A 15796-nucleotide genomic window follows, 5' to 3' on the forward strand; every position below is an offset into this window, starting at 1 on the left:
TCCTGCACTGTGATTAGAAAAAAGTTTGCATAACTCAGTTGCAGACCAGCCTGTTCTGCACCTCTGCTTCAATCCATTTCATGTGCTGTTACCAGGTAACAGAAGATGAAGTGTTTAATTTGTTTTAAATTACCCATATATCAAAGATTTAGTGGGGCTAAATGAAAGAAATGTGCTTTAGGTCAAACTGCTTTAGACCTCTGCTTAGACCAAGAACTAAAATGATTTTTATTTTACACATGTTGGATTTGCTGTATGCAAAAGATTTTGCTTTTAAATGACAATGATATTGACCAAGATATCCAGTGTAACTCTTAGAAACTTTGATCACATGATCACCATAAAACTTACTATATGCAAAACTTGTAACATTTACTTATTTTACATGACCCTTCAGGCTAAGATGCTCTTGCAATCTATGGCAATTAAGTAGCACACCCGAGTGCAGCCGGGTATCAACAGGCAACAAGAAGTTTCCAAAGACACTGTTCCTAGGAAAGAAGAAGCCAGTATAGACTGATGCTACCAAACACCCTGTTTGGAACACAATTGCAACATTTTCAGCTATGGCTCTGACCAGCTCACTGATATGTACTCATCATCTTGCTAAAAGTACACGGAGAGTTTCTCAGTAGCTGTAACTCATTGCCCACAGACTGACATCTGGCAGATGTAAAAGTAACTATAGTATGATACCAAAGTAACTATATAACAATACCAGATAATAGTGAAGTAGAAATGGTTAAAGAAACAGGGGTTTTCTCACCTTAGAGCAAACAAAAAGTTCTTCTGAGACTGCTAAATGCATTCTGTTACCAAATGCAAACTTTCTTCCAGATATTCAATAATGGATTTGAAGAACAGTTGTGATTTTTCATTTACCTTATGGAGCTGTGCCCCCTAAAATATCATTTCCCAAATGCAAGGCCATTTTAGAGGAACAGAGACTGTAAGAATGCCAGGAAGAAACACAATCCTTGTTTCCTGCCTACCCTGGCAGACCACTGCAGACAGGGTGAAGGCAAGACAACCCTAGGGCTTAGGGTTTGCAAACCGGCAGGAGGGATCACACCCCAATGGCACTGCATTTATGGTGGTATTGCTTGCATTGATTTTCACCCTGTCCCATCTCTGAGTATCTGATAACAGTGGATGGGCCCTTCACATCTCCCCTTTGCTTCTGCCCACTCAGATGTATTCACTCTGAACCAAATGTAACAACCTTATGCCAACAGATGTAGCACTTCCAGGTAAAGGGACAAGGGGTTCCAGTTCCGCTATTTGTGCTTGGGACCACAGCTAGGACACAGGAGGCATAATCACCTTCAAAGCAGATGCTGAACAGCTTCAAAACTTTTTTGAACAGGAGACATTAGCTGTTCAAAATTCATCACAGCTATTGGTAGGTTTTCCCCATCACTAATCTCCACCACAATTGATAGAATACAAACTAATCCTTGTTTCTAAATGAACTTAACTTGGACTAGCTTCCAGCTGCTCATTAGCATTATGCCTTACATCTAATTTAAACAGCCTTTTAATACCTCATTATTTAGCATATTAAACTTCTAATGGCACTACCTCTTAGTCTTTCTCAGAAGCAGGAAAAGCTGGTTGTCTCTCATCATTCTACAATATATCCAGCTTTTATATAGTTTTTTTTTAGGAACTTTTTTGCATGTTCTCTGACTTTCAAGCATTGTTTTTTTTACAACCATACTCCATAAATAGATGAAGGAAATTCATACTACCAACAGAGAAGGGAAGTCTCCTCTCCCTTACAATGAATTGCTTTTTTTTCTGTCCACAAACCTCAAGAGCAATTTTTGCAAACAGCAAAACAACCTAGGGACTCTAGTTTTGGCACTTAAATCCCTAGGCTGCTTACAGGGTTACTGCATCCCAGGCACAGTTGTCAAACCGTATGCTCATCTGTGTTGCTCAGGCTTTTACAAGTTTTTGCATTTGTCTCTGTAGCAACATTAGTGGCTGAACTCAAGTTCTCAGACAGTCTAGCTCAGCTTCAGCCATGGGTTTTATTAGAAGTGAATTTGCTGAGAAAAGTCACAAGTACTGGGAAATGCAGAGATGTGCTCAGTCTGGGCAATGCAGGGTAGGGTCTTCCAGAGCATGACACAGAACAGCCAGATTATACTCCTGCTCACAACTTCCCACCAAAGGACTCAATCCCTCTAGACTATGAGCCTGGAGAAGCCCTCCCATGGCTGACATCAGCTTGTGTGAAGTGCTTCTTGGGGTCCAACATTATTAATGGAAATCGGGAGGAGCATGAAGTCTACTGCTGATTGCTGGAGACCTTCCTCTACTCAAAATAGAAACTCACTGGCAGATGGTCAGTTTGACCACAACCCTTTTCAGTCTGCCAGCTAACCCCTCCTAATCCATGTGGTACATCCTGTATTGATCCAGTGCTTTATTGCTGCTCTGAGCATCATGCTGTGAAGTCAAACATCTCATCAAAGTCCATTATGCCCCTGCCCATCTTTATCGATGAAGTCAGTAATCTTGTCAGAGAAGGAAAATGAGTTTGCCTGCAGGACTGATTGTTCATGAAACTGTGCTGGCGGTCATTAATAATTTTTTTCTGGTCTAATCCATTATCAACTGACCGTCCTCTCAGCCCCAGCCCTTCTGTTATTATTCTGCTTGGTAGCAATGTCAGGCTAATCAGCCTATAATTATCCTGGAAATCCCCCTTGCCCTTTTGGGCACTGACAGTTTAGTGCTCCTGAAGTCCTCTGACATTTCATTACCAGTCCAGAATATGATTTACAACAGCAAGACAAAGATATGTGCAACCAAAGATTCAACACTCCAGAGCAGCAGTACAGAGTGCTCTGCTGCACCATACCCAATCCCTTCCAAGGCCTGCTCTTTCTCTTTCTGCTACAGAAGGACCTGGTTTTTTTTATCTGCAAGGAAACAATGGATGTTTTAGCACATATTTCAAGAGGAACAGCTAGTCTTTGCCCTTCTAGTGAGTCAGCTCCAAATGTAGCACCAGATTTTCAGCAGAAGAGCAGAAGCTTTTAAGTGCCCATTTACCAGCCTGTTTTTGTCCCTGTCATATTCTTGCACAGTGACCAAGACTGAGTAAAATCTGGTTACAACTCATGCTCTGGGAGGTGGGTGAAGTTCTGCAGCCACAGAGATGCTTGTGCTGCCAGAAGAGCAGGGCTGGCACTGATGCAGCAGCAAGGGTCTGTAGGCAAAGGTCAGGCCACAAGGCTCCAGCAGTGACAGTGCCAGCTGTAGTACTCCCAAACCATGGCTGTAATTTGCTCTTTTCCACTCATATCTCTGAGAATCTTTTGATTTATGCCTCTGCTTCTCTTCCAGCACACCATCAGCTGTGAATGCAGGTGGGTGTTAAATAAGATGAAGGATAACAGGCTCCTGATACATCCCAGCTCTCACTGGCATGACACATTGCATCTTCCTGCAGATTTGTGTGGCTACTTCTCTGCCTGCTGTTTCTCATTACCTGGTATTTATACCAGCCAGCTTTCCATCCACACAACAAAGTTCACAGCCAAGCTAATCTGTATTCAGGTTCTCAAGGCAGATTTTCAGAGACATTTGCAGCACTGGCTTCTCCAGAGCTCTGCAACTCCACGTGAACCCTGCTGGATGTGGGACGTGGTCCTGTGATGAGACAGAGGCTGGTGGGCTCTTGTCTTTGCTCTAGGAGGTTGTGATCATATCTTGTCTACTTATGCAATACTGGCCATAGATATTTGGCCAAAGCAGAACGAGAAGGGAGACTAAATGTCCCTAGGACATAATCCAAAACATTTTCTAGCAAAACCAAACATACACTCAATCAAACTCCTGCCTAATTAAATGTGTTATAGCTACTGAATAAATTAAAAGGAGCAACAAAATATCCTTGAAATAGTACCAAAAACAAGCCACTGGATATGAACACAATAACTGTGAATGCAAAAGCAATTATTTACCATCCATGTCTTGCAATATGAGTCTCGCTCTAAATGAATGGTGCTGAGAACTTTCACATCATTGCAAAACTTCCTTCAGCTTTTCACAAATATTGTAGTAAGTTAGCAATGTAGCCTTGCAAGGCTGTTGAATTCAGACTGGCAAGAACTGAAAGAACTTCTCAAGGACTGTATGAGAAGGATACCACTGGCTAGAAATACAGGACAGAAACTCCACCTTATAGAAGTTTTTCCCCCCCAAAGCCCCCAAAGGCCTGTGAACATCAAGTGATTTACCAGTTGACGGAGGTAGTCCTGAATTGTGCTGGGATAGACGAGTACACTGATGGCAACCAACGTGTTGAGAGCAAAGTCAAAGATCTGGTAACAGAAGAAAGGGATGATCCAAGCTGCATGTTGCTAAAAAGGAAATAAATTAGAAACTCATCAGCTGTAAGTTAAAATAGAGGAGTGTATGTCTTTCTACAGGAATCTAATGAATATTTTACATTATGGAGAATTAAATCAGCTAAAAGAAATATGACATTCAGCCAAAAGGTTTGGCCAAAACAATTTGGCTGCTCTACTGCAGTCATATGTGCGGTGCAACTCCCACAACTTGATACATTAGGAGATTTCTAATTAATAGGATTAATGTTGGAATAAACCACAGGCTTGGGAGGTGAATGGGAAAAAATTCCCTTAACTTTGATAGGTACAAGATTCAGCTTTCTGAATTCACCATTTGCCCAGAGCTTACTCATATTTGAAACTGCAGAAAATCAACACAACTGCAGCAGGGGGCCCTGGGCTACCACTGATCTAAGCAATCAGTTCTGCTGCCTCTTCAACTTCTTTTCCCTCTCCCAGTGTTCAGCTAAACATGTAAAGAAGCACTTGTGTCATGGTTTGACACTGGCACGATGCCAGCACCCCCATGAAAATGTACTTTTCTAAATAATTGCTGTGAGATGTGATCAGGAACAGAGCAGAGCAGGTCCAAGCTTAGTAACAAGAAAAGAACTTTATTAAACTACTACTACTATAAAACCTACAAACACTAAATCCTGGATGAAGACTTTCCAAAACACCCCTCCTCCTCCCACCTAATTTCCAAACAAACTCAACAGTGAGACACCACCCAGGATCCTGATCAAGTTGCTACCCTTCAGATATTCAAATACTCAATCTTTCAAGGGAGACAGGAGTCTCTCCTGTGCCACAGACCCCCCAGGAAACACAATTGCCACCCTTGTGTTTCCATGTCACACATGGCAACCACCCGGAGAAAATCTGCCATGGTGACACTCTCCTTTCCATGTCACAGTACTCTCACCACCATGCATGGACAGACTGCTCATAGGGCTCCTTTAAGGATGCTTTGCCATGGACCAAAAGAGACAACAGTTCAGTTTCTCATTTTGGGACTACAGTCCCCCCCATTTCCCCCTGGGGCTGAGGGTCCAAGAACAGAGATCTTCTTCTCCTCTTCTTCTTCCTTGAAGATAGAGGGCTTCTCCACACCTTTTCCAACTCTCCTCTGTTCTCTCTACTCTGCTGGTAATCACTGAAACAGGTCTCTTGGCTCACCAACGCACCCCCCTAAGTACACCTTCTGTTAGAAGAATTTGGTTCAGTCTATGGCTAACAGAAAAGTCCAGCCACAAGCCACTCCATCATCTCCTTCCAACTCAAGAATTTCTTCTTCCATCATCTTGGATCCCAGACTGTCTCTCTTGTACTTCAAATCAAGGAGGAGTAGTATTTTACAAAGCCTTCATTTCTCAGGAAAGGGTTAAAAGCTCAGACTCCCTGGACAGCTGATATCTCTGCCCAGCAGCCGATTCCCAAGGCCAAGGCTGGGCGCCTTCCCCCCCCTCTCCTTCTCCTCCGCGCCGGCAAAGTTACAGGTGCCGTCCGGACTCCGTCTCTTCCCTCGCGGGGGGGGATGACAAAGGCATCTCCGCTTCTCTCCACCCTTCCATCCACAGGAGCTGGCTCGGTTCCAGTCCTTCTACCCCTCGGCTCACCTCAACCAGGCCTCATGGCTTCCCCTCCCCCACCCAGCCCCATGGCTGGGCAGGGGAGGTCTGCACAGCACCTTGACCGGAACCAAAGAGAGCGAGCTCTTGGGAGTTCCTGCTTTTAACCCCCTGTGTTCTCAGAGGCGTATCCCTATCTTCAGTGGTCACTTCAGGTGCCAATATCCAAACTTGACCACTGATTGGTTTGACCCAACTTCCTGAAAAAATCACTTCCATGTCAAACCACGACAACTTGTTAGAAAACAGTTTTCTTAATTTTGCTTCTGTGGAGTTGTGTGTTTCACTTCATAAATTACCTTGTATGCGCCATATGTAGCCATTGCACAGATCAGAATCATGAGGAGAGAAATTGCGGTGGCAATGCACATATCTGGAAAAGAGACACATCACATCAATGATTGCAGACAAATTCAGAGCTTGGTTCAGTTAAATTGCTACCTCCCTTGTGCAGGGCATTTCAAAGGGCAGGGTGGGAGATGGGTGGAGATGGGGTCAGGTGCACCATTCAGGCATTGCTGGAGGAAATCTCTGGCTTTTGTGAGGAACCTCCTAAATGCAAGAAGCACAGACAGTGCTTCTATCAGCTCAAGCCTGCAGCATTACACTGTGCAAACCATTACAGCTTCTATAAGACTATGGAGATGAATGGTCTAGTTTTCCCAATGATTTTCAAAACTCAGGAGCAGTTTTGACATGACTATCTTACTGGTGGTGCTGATATCTGTAGTCAGAATGTGTCTGCTTTTCTGCACTACAGATTGTTTCTTCAAAAGGTGCTGCATACCATCACCCATATATCTTTATACTGGAAAAGGAGCAAAACTGGCAAATAAAGTCATTTTAGCAGAAATGTCATCTTGAAATTTTCAATTTCAACCAACAGTACTACAAAGATATTTATTAATGAAAATCTATAACTGTCAGGAAAGGTAAAGCAGTAAAGGAAGGAAAATATTCTATTCTTTGAAGTTTTGATTGGAGGAATTACAGGACTCTTATCTTTTTCTTCTACTGCTGATCAGTTTTCAATTAACTTTTCATTAGATTTAAGATGTTCCTAAACCAGGAACAGTTGGAAGGAGTTCCTGGGGGGAAAAATAACATGTTTGGTCTTTTCATATGCACCTCCCTAGGTATCATTGCACACCACTGAATTTCTGAACTTGACCTTACAATGAGTTTGGGAGTGCAATGGAACATTGTGCCTATTTTCTGAGGTGAGGTATATAGGACATGGCTTTAGAGATCCCACCTCTGCTGGTATCTGTGAGGTACGTGCTGTTCACATTGCTGTCAGCAGGTTTGAACTACCTGCCTTGATGAGGTACGTGGAGGAGCTCTGAAATGCACAAACACACAACAGTGTTCAGGATGCTCACTACCCTGACTTTGGAAGCATCGAACTGTCAAGATGGCATCATTTCATCACAGAGCTGCCACAACATATAACTCCAGCACATGATGAGGAACATCCCACAGCATGGAACAGTCCTCAACTCAACTCCCTGCATGCATCAAAATCAGGTTCTGGGTATGGACCCTGGAGCCTTCACCCAAGTCTCTGAAAGGATCTGGCAGCTGTGGACAGGTCTCACCTGCCACCACCAGGAAAGCAGTGCAGACTCACCCTGGTCATGGCTGAGGAGGAAGGACAGGCACTAAGTCTTGTCTGTCATTATTTCCAGCCTACCAGAATGATCATCCACAGTGAACAAAAGACCCAGCCTTTGATCCTCCTGTGCCTGAGGGAGCACAAACCGTTGCCCTAGATGGCACTAATCCAGATTTCTGCTGGCCCTTGATGCAGAGAGGACCCTCAGCCTTGTGAAGCTGGAGGAAAAATGAGCAAGAGGAGACTGCTGCTGGCAGGTGAGGACATCTCCAGAGCTGCTTGTGTTCTCTGGCTCCTTGGGCACTGCACCTACCAACAGCAGGATTAAGGACTTCAGAATCCAGGTCTCTCCTTTTCCAGAACACTGCCTGTGTCCTAGGTTTCAGGATTCATGTTCTCTCTCTCTTGCCCGTAAAGCTTGTCCTTGTGATTGCATAGGAACTCAAATGCCACAGAAAAAGTTCTGTAGCTGGCTACTTCCTAATTACATTTGAAGGATAAAGTGCCCTTTCCTGGCACTTGGGAGGACCACATTCAAACCACTGTAGTCTGATGAGGCCCTGGAGCACAGATGTCCTTTCTCACAGTGCAAATGCTTGAATCTTTGTCTTATTGTCAAAATAAGCAGGTCTTGCCCAGGAGAGGGGCCCGCACTCAGCAGTGAGTTTAGCTCACCTGCTTCTTTCACAGTGGCTTCCTGCAACTCAGCTCATGGGTGCTACACGATGCCATCAGGAGGCAGCTGGGCTCCCTGCTCATCACTCAGGAGGGAATGACATCTCAGTGCATCCCAAATTGCTCTGCAAATGCACCTCCTTCTCCTCTTAGAATGTGTAGAGAATCCAGACAACCAGTGCAGTGTTTGAGCTGCATTACCTTGACCAATTTCTAGGTTTTTAGGAGCTGTAAAGGCTGTGCTGTGCCTGTTAGAAGTGATCTGAATTCTGCCCTCAAGAGGAAGAAGCATCCACAAAATATACCTCTACTAATAAAAGGTACTGCAGCTTCTTAAGACACTTCTGGTTGTGTAGACATTTATTCTGGCTGCCTACATACATCCTGTGAAATCAAAATTATTTTGAATAGACCAGGTACAATTAAGTTAATGGAAGAAAAGGAGAGAAGTGAAAACGGCTACTGTAGCCACTAACTTCAATTGAACCTCTCGTAAAAGAGGCTCTTGGTTCAATATTTTGATTCTGACCACCACTTTGGAGGCATTGCTTATGCATTTGTTCTTGATCCCAACCACTTACTTCCTGCATCCAGGGGGAAGCTGCTGTCATTGTCATTTGCAGCAGATGCAGATGTTTCAGGTTCCACTTTGCTGGTGACAGTGGCAGTACTGATTCAGAGCCAGAGCCCAGCAAACTGTGATGAACTTGACACTGAAGATCTGGTCTGACACACTCATGCTCCCTGTCTCCAGTGCCTCCCTAACTGTGCTCCATCATGCCAAGTCCTAGTTGGCTCAAGCTAGTTCTTTCTCATTTAAGGCTTCATTGGGTTTTTTGAGCCGTGTCAGCTTCAATTAATCAGAGTGAAACTAGATATGCAGCACATTAAATGAGAAACTGACAGGGGTGTGTGGGTTTTTTTCCAGCCATGCTGTGCTTTCTATGGCATTCATAGCTAGAAGGGCTGTACTTGGACTGCTGAAGGGGTTATCCAGCCTATTTGTCCTAGATGGATTTTTTAGTTTTCTCCTTGGGATTTAAAGAAACCAGTTGAGTTCTTCTCTCGTTGGGTTTAAAGAAACCAGTTGAGCTTTTTCAATTCTTATACCTTGCAGTGAGATCCTACTTTCCTGCCTCTTTGGAGAGAAGATGCTGCTGGGGCTGGGCAGAGCTCCTGTCACAGGGTACTTGTGCGCACAGCAAGCTGCAGCTCAAGCTCCCTCAAGTCACCTCAGAAGTATTTCCTTGCCTTCCCCGTCTCCTCTTGCAGAGGAGGCTGATGGTGGGTGCTGCAGGGACAGGGAGGAGCAGCCAGCAAGGCCTGTCCCTGAGCCAGGACTTGTGTGGAGTAATGAAGACCTCAAATCCTCATCTCCTGCCCCAGCCTCGGAGTTAATCACTGGCCCTCAGCTTTGACAGCAGGGGCCAGAAAGCTGTTGATCAGCAGCCTGCAATCCTCAGGCAGTTTCTCCACTCTCCCTGCCTTATTTATCCAAGAGCCTCCTGACTGCCAGCTAAGGATTACTGCCTTGCTCTCTCCTCCAGGCTGCTTGTGCAAGCTTGATGCCACTGCTACCAGTCACCATGCAGCCTCCTGGGTCACAACCTGCACAGCAGCAGCATTTTCTTCCTGGGAAAGAGAGGAGGGCAATGAGAAGAAAAGAGTATTCTGCACCTTTGAGCTCAGTACATTTATTCCAGAGTATAATATTAAGAGGGGAAGACGCTGCCCTGAATATCCTATACTGGGAAGGGATCGAGTTTTTTGCCCCTCCCTATATCTGGGACTAGCACTACATGGGAGGTGTTGATGGACTGGGACAGGAATGTACCTACTCCACTACTTCCATTTATCCCCCAGCAGAAGTCTAAGCCTGATATCTGTAAATTTCTTTATAAAATTTTTCTATTTGAATTAATATTTTTAAGTCCTGGGTGCACATCATATTCAGCAGAAAGACCCTCACATTATTCTCCCCTGTCCTGAGATGTCTGCTTGTCCTGTGTGCCCATTCCAGGGCAGGGACATGGGCAGATTTTGACCTAAGTTGCTGATATCAATGTCAAAGTTCCCCTCAGTTCTTGTAGGGCATGCAGAGGATTTCAATGTGGCCTGTGAAGTATCACACACACATCTCTGACACTATGACAGCAGTAAATAAAACCAAGCACCACCCACTGCTTGTTTGGGCTGTTGACATGTCAGGATGATGATCTGTGAGTCTGAAGAAGCTGAGCAGAAGGCTCAGGCAAAACCCTCTGGGAAGTCAAAATGAATTATAGGGCTTTTCCATCTCCTGCTCTGAGATTATTAGTCTTTTAACAACAGCAGTATTACATTGAGCAGCTCACACATTTCTAATTTTCCCTAGTCCCGCTTCTAAACTCCCTCAGGAAATAATAAAAGAAAATAAAGACTAAATGGGCTCAGCTGAATATCCAGCACAGGAGGAAGCCCAGCATTTTACCAGGTTCTGAGATGTACATCTTGGAGAGCCACACAAATTGGTGTCTTCCAGTACCTCCCTCTGCCACATGGTTAAGTCTTGGCAGACTTTCTTCCCCTTACTTCCTTTTCTAGAATAGAAGGGGAAATAAATAGCCTAGAGCTTTTTCCTAAGTGTTCAGGTAAATCCTTTCTCTGACTAATCAAACAGGTACTTTGGAGGCTCTGGTAATGCCCTTGGACCCACACTAAATCCTGGAATTAGAACTGATGTTGCACTGGAATTTTCAAGCAGTTTGCACTAGACTGGCTGTGGCTCTGCAGGTGGCAGGAATTTTTCACACTGCTGGAACAGAAAATTGAGAATTCTCCATAAACCAGGCACAGCTAGAAGTAAATCTGAATACAAATACTGGGAGAATTCTGGTTTCTTGGAAGTCAAGGGAAACCTGTCATTAAATTAATTTGACTACTGTGACACAGGTGATAAGTTTTTTTTCCAGATGATGTTTTCAGATCTCTTATGGGGGATCCTCTTACAGGAGAAAGGGAGTGACAAATTTTACATGCAAACTCTGTGTCTGCATTTTTTTGTTGTTGTTTGCTATTGACAGGAACATCAATAGGAGTGAGAATAATGGCTATTAGTATTTATGTCATTATTATTTGTCAACAGAAGTACATACAGATAATAACTTTGGGACCTTCTTTAACATAAAAAATTAGGTATCTTCCTGTATTTCATGCACATGGTTTCAATGCATGCAGCTAACCTGAAAAACACTTCTTCAAAAAAGATAAATAAAAGTAGGAAAAGAGAAGAGTATGTGGAAATTTTTCTGATGATTTATCTCATAATAAAACACTTCATTACATTTGAACAAATGCAGTCATACTTAAATAATAGAAGAAAGAAATTATCTCCTGCCAGCTATTTCCAGTAACCATAAAAGTCAGTAGTTTGACTCAACTGCCTTTACTCAGTAAGGCACCAAACCAAAGGGAGTCAAAGAATAAAAGGAGACATTAATTCAAGTGTTCATTCGTAATTTAACTGCCTGTGAAATGTTCTCTTTACCAAATGGAAATTGGCTTGCTTGGACCATAAGCCATCCTTTCACAGTCTTGCAGGATTCACTTCAGAAGCCTTGATAAAAATATATAGAAAATACAATTTTCAAGTGTAGATGGAAATCCTCAATGTACTTTATCTGACAGCTACTGCATTACAAAACAGAATTACAATTTTAAAGCCTTGGGCACTGGCAGGCCTCTGATGTCGGCTATATAAAACCACACTGACAGACAGTTATTACCAAGGTTAATCTCTGAGAATTAGGACAAGGCAGTCAGTTTTAATATGTCAGAATCAGCTAGGAGCCCATCTGTATCTACTATGGTCCTTACTTTCTTAAATCCAGTTATATAAAAAGATTTTTAGTCGGAAGTTGTAGGTGGTTTTTCAATGAAGACACAATAAAGTAGCAATCACCCCTTATCATTAATTCAGTGTAGACCCTCAAGGCATATTGGTATTAAAGACCTTGTGGAAATAAGCATCCCTTAAATGATACCCAGCATCTCTGACACAACAATGGGCCATTTTTTTCCTCATGAGTGGGGCTATTGCTTCTTCTACAGACATTTTTACTGACTTCAATAGGAATGAGGAACGGACTTAGAACCTTTAACTGTAGATGGGGGGATTCTGAGCAGAAAGACACCAGTGTGATTAGAAACAAACCTTGTTCCAGACTACTATGAGAAAAGTTGAATGTAACCATCTTTTGAGCAGAAATGAAAATAAATAGACATTTTTATCAAAATTGAAGGAGAACTTCACTAGATATGAATTAAACAGTTAAATCAACAAACAACCAAATAATTTGAAAATATTATGGAACAAGGAAACATTTTCAAAGGACAGGAGGTTTTGTAGGAGACAATAAATGGCCTAGCTTACCCTTCTCTGAAACTACATTGAAGATTTTCTACGATGCCTTTCAGTCATAGAAGGAATTGCTCTGTGTTATTGCTAATATGCCTGTGACTGTGCAGTTGATATTTGTATTTGCATCTATTTGAGCAGGTTTGTGCAAGTCATGCCACATGCACAGGGGGTGCATGAACACATCCAGCACGCACGAACGAACACACTCAGCTGTCTGAACAGCAGCGTGGGCTCTTGTGCATGTGCAGGCACTTGGGATGTGGTGCTGTGACATGCAGAGACTCCCTATCTCCCTCTGACCTGCAAAATTCCCCCAGGGCTTTCAGCACCATGCTCGGGGATACATCTCCCTGCCAAGGCTCTACCTCTGCCAAGCCAGGACACAGCAGAGCAGATGGATTGATTACTAATGGGTAGGTGGCAGATAAGGTTACTACTAGGAAACAAGTTTGAACTGTGTCATGACACCTTTCACAATAAAAATGCATCTGTAAGATACAAAGGTGAAGCAATAATTAAAAGGACAGTAATTACTGAAATGATAGGACAGTTACATAAATGCTGGAGTAATGAATGCTAATAATTAGGGAATTAGTACTTACTGGCATCATCCATAAATTCAAATTCACCCCCTAATTCAGCACTAGTCAGGTGGTACTGGTCAGGATCAGTCAGGGCACTCAGCAGAATCAGCAAGACCACTGAATTTATAATCTACAGAGAGGAAAAAGGGAAAAGGATCAGTGAAAGTAATCCATGAAAAACCTCTGGGAAGCACATGCCCACCATATTTCACACCAACTATGACAGAGACTGTTTTCCAACTGTACAGCCATAGTACTTAACTAACACTGCAATTAATTACTCTAAGTTGCTGTAAGCAGGACTTACTTCTTCCCTAAGTGTCAGCATGAAAATTAAACAAAATGTAGATTACCTCTTTTCATTGCAACTCTATTCCACAGCAGAAACATTACCACTGCTCTTTCAGACTATAAACCACGTTACCACATCCACCAGTCATTTTGAGATTATTACAAATGGGTGCTGTAATCAAGGACTATCAGCATGGCAGAACTAGAATTGGGGGCAGACCCTGCAAAACTGCTAGATGATCAAAGAGGAGCTCAATTACTGGAAAGGGCTGTGTTTTCAGAGGCCATGAGTGAGGCGCTGGTCCAGGTGAGCTGCTAAATGAGGAGGCCTGTGAGGGTGGGAGGAGGTGGCAATGTGAGCCCCATGTCTGAGGCTCACATTCCTGTGTCATACGGCACAGATGGACATTCACAACCACCAAGGCCTTGGCTATGAGATGCAGTAAGTGAATTAAATGCCAAAAATATCAAGTGATCCAGTAGAAGCGGATTGTCAAGTATCAGCTATGAACGGATTGGAGAGGTAGCCAAGAGCTGTATTTTAAAACAAATCTGAACAAAATGCTCATATTGCTTTGAAGTGAAGAGAGCTAATTGCAGAAAAGAAGATTGCTCAGCATGAAATAATGCAGCCAGGCTAAAAGCTTATTCTACAGAACTAGGAAGATAACTGGTGAAGAAAATGGAAATAAGAAAGCTGAAAAAAGTACGCTTAGAAAGATGGATTTTATTGCTTTGGTTCTCACTTCAAAGTCATCCTAATCTGATCACAGGTTACTAACAGCAACAAGAAGGTATAGGTGTAACACAGGTTATTTCAAGACATAACAGACTAGAGAATTTCTCAGGTAAGATACATCCTTTTTGATAGGTAAATTCCATCAAGCCCAGCAGATACCAGATCTGTTAGCAATCTTTGAAAACTGCTGAGAATAGATTGACTTAACAAAACAAGAAAAGAGCAAGCACAGTTTATGCATTTTCAAAGCAGGAAGGTCATGTACTGAATTTCTAGACAGACTGTGAGAACAAAATAAGAACAGATAATCAAGCAGTCTCCCTGTTAACACTTCAAATTTGTATGGTGACAAGTAACAATCACCATGGGCTTGTCAAGGACAAACTGCAAGTAATTTCTCTTATTTTCCTTCTCTGATGATTAAGAAGCCTTATGGACAGGGCAGAAGCCGTAGATAACATCTCTGCATCTTAGCACACCTTTTGACATTAAGAGATTCTCACAAATGAGCAAGGAAAACCAGGTTTGGTTGAATGTGCAGGAAGGTGAATGCACTGACAGCTGGATAACTGTACTGAAAGAACAGCTGTGGATTTAAACATGGATTTAAAGATTCACAGCCAGTAAAGAAGATATATTGATTAGGGTTTTCCAGTATCATTGAGAGACTTGTTATTTTAAGTAACTTGTAACCTCTACCTTTCTCTAATTTGCAGATGATGCCAAGTTGTAAGCACTCTGTGAATTAACATTAAAATTATTTTGACAAACTAGAGCAAAATTCAGACAACAGAGCACAATTCAGCACCAAAAAGCATAGAGAAACACATTTGTGAAGAACTTCAGAAGAACGTGAGGCAAAAAAACTGAGGAAGTGACAGCTGCTCAGAAAGGAGTCTTGAGTATGACAGTGAATTAACTAAACACAACTCAGTGGAATCCCATAAGCTCATCTTTATGGCTACATCGTGCTGGGCAGTGCTGCAGAAACTTGGGCATTAGATGCATTAACTATCCTCCCACCTGCCCTCCATGGGTGTCTGCAGATAGGATTCAAAGTCCTCCTAAACTGTACAAGGAAAAACTCTGGGGAGGATCCTGCATCAGAACAGAGGGTAGCGAGACATCTGGAATGTAGGACAGATAGGGAAAAAACTGAGGTTGCTTAGCAAGGAGAAGGTAGGGGGAGGTGCTCTCAGTCTTTTATGAGCAGAAAGGTGGGGGAAAAAAACGAGGCAACAGACCTTCCTCCAGATCCACTGGGTAAACAGATCTGAATTATAGCAAAAGAAAACTTAAATTAAACAGCGTGGTGAACAATAAGAAAATAAGCAGATAGAGATTGTCTGGAGGGGGTTAGAGATGGTCATTACTGCATTTTTAAATAGAATAGTTAAATAGCTTTTTGTTGGGGACACTGTAGCATGATCTTGTCTTGGCTTTCTCTTGGTTTTGAAGACATCTGATAATAATCAAAATTCAAAGTTATATT

At 42.8% G+C, this 15796-nt stretch overlaps 1 protein-coding gene across 2 annotated transcripts in view; it reads right to left on the reverse strand.

Moving 5' to 3' along the window:
* The window catches only part of LAPTM4B (lysosomal protein transmembrane 4 beta), a 60796-nt gene that overhangs the window by 29470 nt on the left and 15530 nt on the right, over positions 1-15796 (reverse strand). For both annotated transcript variants that reach the window (XM_068184307.1, XM_068184298.1), the window contains exons 2-4: positions 13293-13404; positions 6301-6374; positions 4257-4379 (exon numbers count right to left, since the gene is read on the reverse strand). In XM_068184307.1, the coding sequence (XP_068040408.1) occupies positions 4257-4379; positions 6301-6374; positions 13293-13404 (309 nt within the window). The remainder of the gene's footprint in view (positions 1-4256; positions 4380-6300; positions 6375-13292; positions 13405-15796) is intronic.

The sequence above is a fragment of the Anomalospiza imberbis genome, chromosome 1 (genome assembly GCF_031753505.1).
Source record: "Anomalospiza imberbis isolate Cuckoo-Finch-1a 21T00152 chromosome 1, ASM3175350v1, whole genome shotgun sequence".
NCBI classification, from domain to species: Eukaryota; Metazoa; Chordata; class Aves; order Passeriformes; family Viduidae; genus Anomalospiza; species Anomalospiza imberbis.